Genomic DNA, 8,882 nt, shown 5'->3' on the forward strand with positions numbered 1-8,882 from the left:
AATTGCACAAAAAGCCAGCATACTGAACCTTGCCTCTTGCTCATTTTAACATTGAGGTTTTATTCTTTCCTTGGATGTCTATGACATGAACGTTCCTATAAGTGATAAATAATATGAAGATTGTTGAAATTAATATATGCGAATATCGAAAAGTCTCAACAAATAATCCGCAATTATCACAAGTAGATTCTTCAGTAGATTCATTTATACAATAAATACATTATCAAAATGATAGGGAGAGGAAAAATAAGGTAAGCTTGTACTTTTCCTCTCCCAAATTTAGATAACACATAGTCCGAAATAGGTTAAGTCTTGTAGTTCTTCAATTCACAAAATTATCAGTCCTCAAGTACTTTCACAAAGTAGATTTTCAAATTTAGATTGATAGGGAATCACCTTCTAGAGTGCAAGATTTTATGATTATCGTAATCTCAATATTTGAGACTCTTGAACAACAATTGCGAGGAAATTTTATCTTAGAGGCTATACTGTTCCGTAGAAACATAGGCCTTTGTTATGGTCATTCATGACTGATATATTTTCAATCGAATAGAAACAACTTACCCGTGGTTGAGATTGTTTTATACAAATATATTATTATTCATAACTCAATGGCAATAGTGAAGTTGTACTGTAAGTAGTGCATAAAAAGGTTCTGCAGCATGCTTATGACTAGGATTTCTCTTCCTTTTCTAGACGAAAAAAATTCATCAAACTTCATGAATTGGGTGTCCGCATTTCTTTGATGTATGTAATTAATTATAAGTGCATCAATTACTTTGAGCATTCCATATAAAATAGAAGGTAGTTCACAAAGATAACGAAAAGTCTTAAAAATAGTGGTAAATGGTAGCGTGCAACTAGGCTATCAATTTTGGTATTAATCTATTTAACTTCAGATTCTATTGTAACATTAATTCATTGATGCTTAAAAAATGTGAAACGTCCAGGCACAATATGAATCCAATTGTATATTTCAATATCATTCTGAAACCAAGTAGTGGATATATATTTCCGTGAGACATGGAAGTGGATTCCTCATCATCTCAGCTAACTCACAAAATCGAGCGCTCTTCTTGTAAAATATTAATCAGAGTTGAACTAAATTATTAATCACTTGAAGCTCGTGATTACACATCTGATATTCAAATGCATCCACGGTAAATATCAGAGCTTATTTCAGGCAGCGAACGTAAAGATCTCAACTTGAAATATTCCTGAAAATGTGCAGAGTCAAGTTCAAACTGGACAGCTCAGTACAGTACTGAGTATTGAAATCACAAGCTATTAGGCTAGTATGTCTGTCATACTATTCAGTCGGAAACTCATTCTTAATCCTCAATTTGAGTTCATGTTCTCTCCTGATGTTCATCCCACTCCTCTCTAAGATTTTGTGGGTGATTAATGCGTATGAATGAATAAAAAAGTTGTTATTCATTCTCAAAAAGCAACATGTTACAAACATTTAAAATTTCCACTTCACAATAATTGCAAAGAATATTACTTCTACCTAGAACGAGTCTGTGTGTGAGGAGGCCAGAGCAATGATTATAAAAATAAATTGATTTACAGTTTTGGGTAGGGTCCTAACAATCGAATAGTGAATTTGTAGCTGGAAACTTTCAGTAAGTGGAACTAATATAACGTCAGGCAATATTATAGTATAACTAATATAACTAGTATAACGTCAAGCAATAACATTTTCAATAAATTTACCGAGTCACGCCAGTCCCTGGTTCAACCAGTATTATTTTCAAGATTCACATACTTTACTTCTATAGATACGGGTATACGGGTATTCACTCCCACTCATCGTATTTCCTTTATAATATGCTGTCAATTACAGAATTTCCCTTTTTTCTCAATATCTCAATAATATTCAAAATAGAAAAAAAAAATCATTTCATTATCATTCCATTTTTCCTCGATCACCCTCCTTTCTGAGAAGAAAGCTTCATGGAATTCCATTGTTTATTGACAGGTAATTTATATAATAATATTTATGAGGGGCTCAGAATTGAAAATGTTTTTCAGCTTATTAAAACTGTCAGCAAAGTATTGTAACATTGTCACTGTAATGAATTGTCTGTCATTTACAGATGCCGGTTGGACTTCTCTTGCTAATCTACGGGAAACCAATCTAATTTATCGAATGGATTTGCTGTACAGTTCCTGAATTAATAGGATTGATGCAGTACCTTTTTTCCAATTTCCAATAAAAATTTAATCACGGTGAGTACAATTCAATCACTTGATCGTCAATTAACAAACAAATCATTCAATGAACTTTTATCGATAGATCTGAACTTCTCCATAACATTCATTATTCAACTTAGAATCATTGTAATCATTCTGCTAGTGATTTCAAGAAATACCTTTTCCAAAAATGTCTAGAACTACCACAGTGGAAGACAGTGAGAATGACAGGTTATTTGTAATTATTATATATTCAATTGGGTACTCACTCTAATTTCTCAGTGCTACTGGAAGCATTGAAACACAGTAGAATATATCAAGTATTATTTTATTATGAAAATGGCTCGTGAAGAGTTAAAACTAGTCGTGTTGTGATATAAAAGGGTATTTGATATATTATATTGAGTTTCAAATTAAACGGGTATGTATCATGACACAATGAATAATATTTAATGACTTGGAAACGTCATAGAAGATAAGTTATCAATGGAATACCTATCTTTTCAAGTCATTCCAGCTCTCCGAAACTGTGATATGGAATGTGTGATTTCATGTCTTTATGAAATTCCAGCAAGGCACGTGTTTTAGAGGTGTTCACAATTTCAGTCTGGTAGTTCGAAAATCATGAGATTGATCAAGACATGACTTATTAGTAACGCATAAAACATGTGGACGACTTGCTCTGGAAATGTTGATGTTGTGAGCTCCAGCTACCGAGTGCAGTTAATTCATTACAGCTCTGCAACTCCACACAACTAGTGGGATTCCATCCGCATCCAAACTTTCCCAATCTCCTGATCAATTCAAACTTCTGAACTCATTTCCAGCTGGAGAGCGGTTGAATAATCTAACATTTTGTTTTTTGTACAAAATTCGATTTCCGCAGCTCAGAAATGTTGAACACAGCCATGACACAATACATCTTACGAGCGCTCTTGGTTTTTTCGCTTTGTAACTTGGCACAATTTTGTGTAAACTCTTCGCTACTAAGCTCTTCACTTGCAGACTTTCACATACGAAAGGATTCTGCTTTCTTATTCTTGTAGCGTTCACATGTCACAAAATGTCATTCACACTCTGTAACCATTGCTTCTTAGTTTTCTTTTCCTACAATTAATTCTATGATATATTCATATTACTATGATGTTTAAACTTTCATTACCGTATATATCTCACTCTTACAAAGACTGAAATCCCTCTTCCAATGATCAATGCAATTGGTTTCTGTTTCATTCAGCATCACCGAAATTTCTATCATAAGCTATCAATCAGATCTTCCAATATTGCAGCGATCTCAAGTCATAATCCTTTTTCACGTTCTCTAGGTCCTATTCCGGCTAGATTTGAATTCCGGCTTGAATTTTCCTATATTTTTTCAAATCTTCTAACCCTCTCAGGCTTTGTGAAAGTGACTCATTCAGACGAAATTACCTTTTAAAATGTTGAATTCCCACTTTCTTAATGACTCTAGTGCCAGCCGATTGTTTTCCCAAGATCCAAGATAATTGATTTAAGGGGTTTTAAGGTATTTTCAATAATCTACTTCATTATCAAATCACTACTTTACGATTTAAATATTTTTTCTATCTGCATTCCAACTTTAATATTAAATTTAGCTACTATGAACAGGAGATAAGTCCTATGATCGATTTAGTGATTCCAGTCTGTCCAATGTAACTCTTACAAGTTTTCCCTTCGAAGAATTGTGTGAAGTTTGTCGAAGGATAGAGTTTCCTACAGGCACAACTTGCAGCCACTTCGGCATAAATCCATCATCAGAATTTGAATTCGCCAAATTAATTGTTCATAGAGTGTCGACTTAGTGGAGCTCGCCGCAAACTTCTATTGTAAGGTACCCGACTAGTGGAACATGTGGTTTCAGGTAATGTTGCTTCTTGGTTAAGATCCTATTCCCAGCGCTATTGATTTCCACTCAGTTTCTCGCAACATAAAGCCATTTGCTATAAGGGGCGAGCATAGTCAACACACTTTGCATGGAAGCATTGGGCTCTGATAAGGGGGTGCCAAGAGGGACTGTTTGTGGGAGGGGGGCAGAGGGAGGGGGTCTATTAAGGTATGCACGAGTGAGCCAACATGTCGGGTACCTAGAGCGTGTATATCCAGTGGTTTTGTGCAACTGTAATATACTGGTCTACATCATGTCGAATCTGAACACAACAATTTGGCCACAAACATCTATTCAAATCCCAAGTGATGTTATAGAAGCCAAAACTTTCCAATATTCCGAATTTGGAGTAAGTTACTCATTTTGTGACCCAAATGTGGGATGGATGATAATTGTGGGGTTTCTAAGGCTTCATTCAGGACACACCAGGTAAAATCTAAATCCAATCTACATTTTTGAACAATCTAAATCCAAAATTTCTTGTTTCAAGTGTTGAATGAAAAATAAAGAAAAATATTATCAAGCCTCAACAGCAAACTTCCTTGGGGGGAAGACACTAATTTCCTTCATGGTCTTGAGTTTCTTATCGTGTTTTGTGAGCAAAGGAATCCGTGGAAGGAACAGTTTTTGGCTGCGCCTGTTGGTCCTTCCCCAACCATTTAAATGACTTGTGTTTTCTGTATCATTGAATAGATAAATAAAACCTATCTCAATGGGGCCAAGGAACGGTCAAAGGAGAACAATACCCCTCCTTCAACGCCGGAAGAATTGAAAACAAATTACTCTAGTCATGTAGTAAAGAAAAAGTCATTCTAGTAGCCTAAATAGAAATAAATATGTTGGCATAATCATAACACCGAATGTTTAGATCAAGTTCCCGTATCAAGTAGGTACAAATATACAATATGAATTAATTAATGGAAAGATATGACTTAACATGTATTGAAATGTAATCATTATGCTTCATATCAGTTCTCCAATGAAATGAATTATTTTATTAAAATGGTGGTTCTTCATTGAAACCATTGGAAGGAACTATCAGAAAATAGAAAACTATCAGGAAACTATCTTGATGATTACAGGAAGTAACAACATCCAAACTTGGGAGGTGCGATTTGAAATGCATGACCAAGAATGGCCATGGCATTCCGTTGCATCTTCTGTCTTGTCAAGTTCTTAATCCTTATATAATAGTATTGATATTCTGATAATATCATAAACGAAGTCTATTGATATTCATCAAACGATAATACCCTAGTTTGCAGTTGAATTTGAAGGTTTTTGAATGATTACCATTGAGACTGTGTGATATTCAATTAAAATCATCATAGCTCATCTTTCACTATTCTATCTCTTATTTATATTTTTCGGCGATTCATCGTCGTTCAATGTGAGTCAATTTCAAAAATGTTCCAATGAATCGTTTCCTGGTTTTGGAAGTGAACATCAGAAACGTATCTATGTTTCAGATTGTGAATTGGAGTGTAAGTGACAAATAAGGCTAGCTAAACACACATCGATTTTTGTTCGTATGATATTATTGCCGTCCTTATAAACTCTATTTCAAACAGATGATGTTGTCTAGTTCCGTTTAATCTGATTTCATAAGGATGGCAAAATATCGTACGAACAAAAATCGATGTGTTAGTGCAGGGCTTAACCTAGCTACATTTGGAATATTGAAAATTTAAATCGGAATTTTGGGCTTTAGCTTAAGGCTTGTGTGCCTATTGTAATAAATTTTTTTCAGCTTGAAACTGAGCACTCAATAATAAATGTGAAGTACATTTTCAGAATTGCTAACCAAGAGTTTTTCGATTCTCTTGTACAGAGTGGATTTCTCGTATACGATATTCCTTAAATTCTTCGTGATTGGATAGCCTACCTATCACAAATGAAAGTTCAATCATAGCGGAATAATATCCGATGTATCTGTAATATTTGTCATTCACACAATGATTATTATATGAACATCTCAGCTGTGTTCAATTCCTTAAATTATTCGTGATTGGATAGACTACCTATCACAAACGAAAGGTCGATAATAGCGGAATAATATCCGATGTATCTGTAATATTTGTCATTCACACAATGATTATTATATGAACATCTCAGCTATGTTCAATTCCTCAAATTATTCGTGATTGGATAGCCTACCTATCACAAATGAAAGTTCGTTCATAGCGGAATAATATACGGACGTATCTGTAGTATTTGTCATTCACCCAATGATTATTATATGAACATCTCAGCTATGTTCATTATCCTACATTATGATACACGCACGTGGAAAATGAAAGGACACTTTGTTCTCTTCTTTGTAATTTGCATTAACACTGGTTTGAAGCAACACAAAGACAACCGAGCCGAGCAGCCTACCATCCTACGTCACACAATCCAACATGCACAGCATAGGACATTATTAAATCAGGGACTGATGAAGATTTTTGAAGCGTAATGAAAGATTAATGCTGTTTCCACTCGGCGCGTAGAATTCATTTGCAAATGGATGTCGGGCGTTCATAGCTTATGCCATTACGTTTCATAACAAAGCCCGCATACATGTCACATATGTGGCTACGACACTAAGTAGCGAACAAAATTATCATCAGCCAGATATTTTCAGCTACATCCATAAAGATAAGTTCATACGCTGTTAGAGTAAACTCTGAATGCCATATTGCAATAATAATTCTTGTACAGGAAGTGCTGATATGGAGAGAACTGTTGAATTATATCTCCCTTTGTTTCATGAGTACTGGCTTGAAAGTAAGTGTATTTGACTAATATGAAATAACGTTTTGTTATCACATCAGTCAGGATGGTCATTTAAGATGAGTATTGATAGTAAGTCATCTTCCAATCCCAAAAAGGCAGCTCCATCAATTTATTCACTTTTAAACTAAATTCAATTGTTTTGATATATTTTAATTGGAAGTTCACGAAACTTTCGTGCTACGTTGATCTGTGAATTATAATTTCTAATCAGAACTGTAGTAGAATGTGAGAATAGCACTGACAATTCACGTAATTCGTTTTCTATAATTTAATCTAGTCTCATAACTGATCTGAAGTTTCTTTAATAAGATGATGTTTTTAGATAACGAGAAAGCAAAGTGTGGCAAGAAAAGCTTTGCTCGAGATTTAAAAAGTTATTTTAGAGTGTGTTGAAAATATAGCCATCTTGTAATTTAAACTTTTCCCAATTCAATTTCACAGCTTGATCATTTAGTGAGCAGAACAATAATATTCACCGATTCCATAGCCGAATCTATAGCAACATTTCTCTGGAAGAACCTTTAATAATATTGTCACTATTCCTATCGCATATGTATGAATACTTGAACCAGTCAATTGACACAGTCAATCAATATTTCTTCTTAGTATTCTTCAATTATTCTAAAAATGTGTATTTCTTTCGTCGGTTTTTATTATTCACTCTGCAATCTAATTAACAATCACCACCAATTTGAACTCATTATATCAAATTACGATCTATTTGATAATCAAAAGTTGAAAATTATTGTTCCATTTTGTTGATTTCATACTCTAATGGTATTGAAATGGTTGGTTAATTTTTCGCAATATCCATTGACCTTGAAACACTATTCCATTGAGGATTTGTCGGTCCCAACATTGGGAATATTGAAGAATGTCATTTTCATTCATGAACAACTACTCATAAATACAATTAATAAAAAATAATAATATCATTATTATAAATACAATTAATCCATCATGAACTGTTTATTATACAAGAGAACTTTCCTAACATTTTCACCTTCAGAATTGAACATAATACACAAGCGAAATTAAAGATACACACATTTCAACTCTTCATGATCGACTGATGATTGTTATAACAATCATTATTATTTATTTATCTTCCATATCACCTGCCACATCAAAGCTATTCTATCTTCGTAAGTCAACACGAACCTTCATAGCGATTGACAATATTTTCCAAAAACAGAATGACCCGTTAATGGTCTCCCAAAATCCCAATTCATTCACGAATTGATAGAGACATTCATATGCATTCATAAGTTCTGAATTCGAGCTACAAAATCATTTCTGTCATTGAAAACAAACCCCAATCAAAATTTATGAACTGTTGAAATATCTTTTATCGACTGCAAAGTTTCATTAGTTGAAAATCAATACAATATCTATACTCCTCTTTATATGTATGTTATTTCCACCACATAGAAAAGTCGACATTATATCTCAATATTTGTAGCAGCTTTTCGTCAAACTTATTTGTATTGTATTGGAACTTATGATGTATAGTAGATTTATGAGCTACATGCATTGCGTGTTATATAGGTATAGTTAATGTAGACTCTTGTTACCTTTCTGGGACCGTCTCGACAGCGGATAGAAGTCTGCTGGCTTTTGAGAAAGGGGAAACAGCACCAGTAGCGCTGTGTCCTCTCCGGCGCTCGCATAGCCAGTGACGCCGCGACGCCAATGCACCCTGATGCTAGGCGCCTTACCTCCTCACTAACCCCCACCTATGGTACTACCCGTCGCGGAAACGTTGGTCCCATTGATTACCCACCCTCACTTCACACGGAGCACCCTTACCCGCTTCCCCTTTCACACAATTTTTCCTCTGTATCATTCTGCATTTTATAGCTCTCCTCTCCCCTCCCCCACCACCTCTGCCCAGTACTCTCCAACAGCAACCAAACTTCTTATCTGTTCCCTCGTTTTTCGGAAGGCCCACCGTCGAGATCTTCATTATGTGATCGGCGGATCAAAAGTGAATAAATCAGGC

General features: G+C 34.7%; 1 protein-coding gene across 1 annotated transcript in view; it reads right to left on the bottom strand.

The window, feature by feature from the left end:
• The window catches only part of LOC111051250, a 28,591-nt gene extending 20,022 nt beyond the window's left edge, over positions 1–8,569 (bottom strand). Inside the window, exon 1 of the mRNA XM_022337714.2 lies at positions 8,455–8,569. Coding sequence (XP_022193406.2) covers positions 8,455–8,550 — 96 coding nt within the window. The 5' untranslated portion in view covers positions 8,551–8,569. The remainder of the gene's footprint in view (positions 1–8,454) is intronic.
• Between the last annotated feature and the right edge of the window lie 313 nt (positions 8,570–8,882).

This window comes from Nilaparvata lugens, chromosome 1, assembly GCF_014356525.2.
Source record: "Nilaparvata lugens isolate BPH chromosome 1, ASM1435652v1, whole genome shotgun sequence".
NCBI lineage: Eukaryota > Metazoa > Arthropoda > Insecta > Hemiptera > Delphacidae > Nilaparvata > Nilaparvata lugens.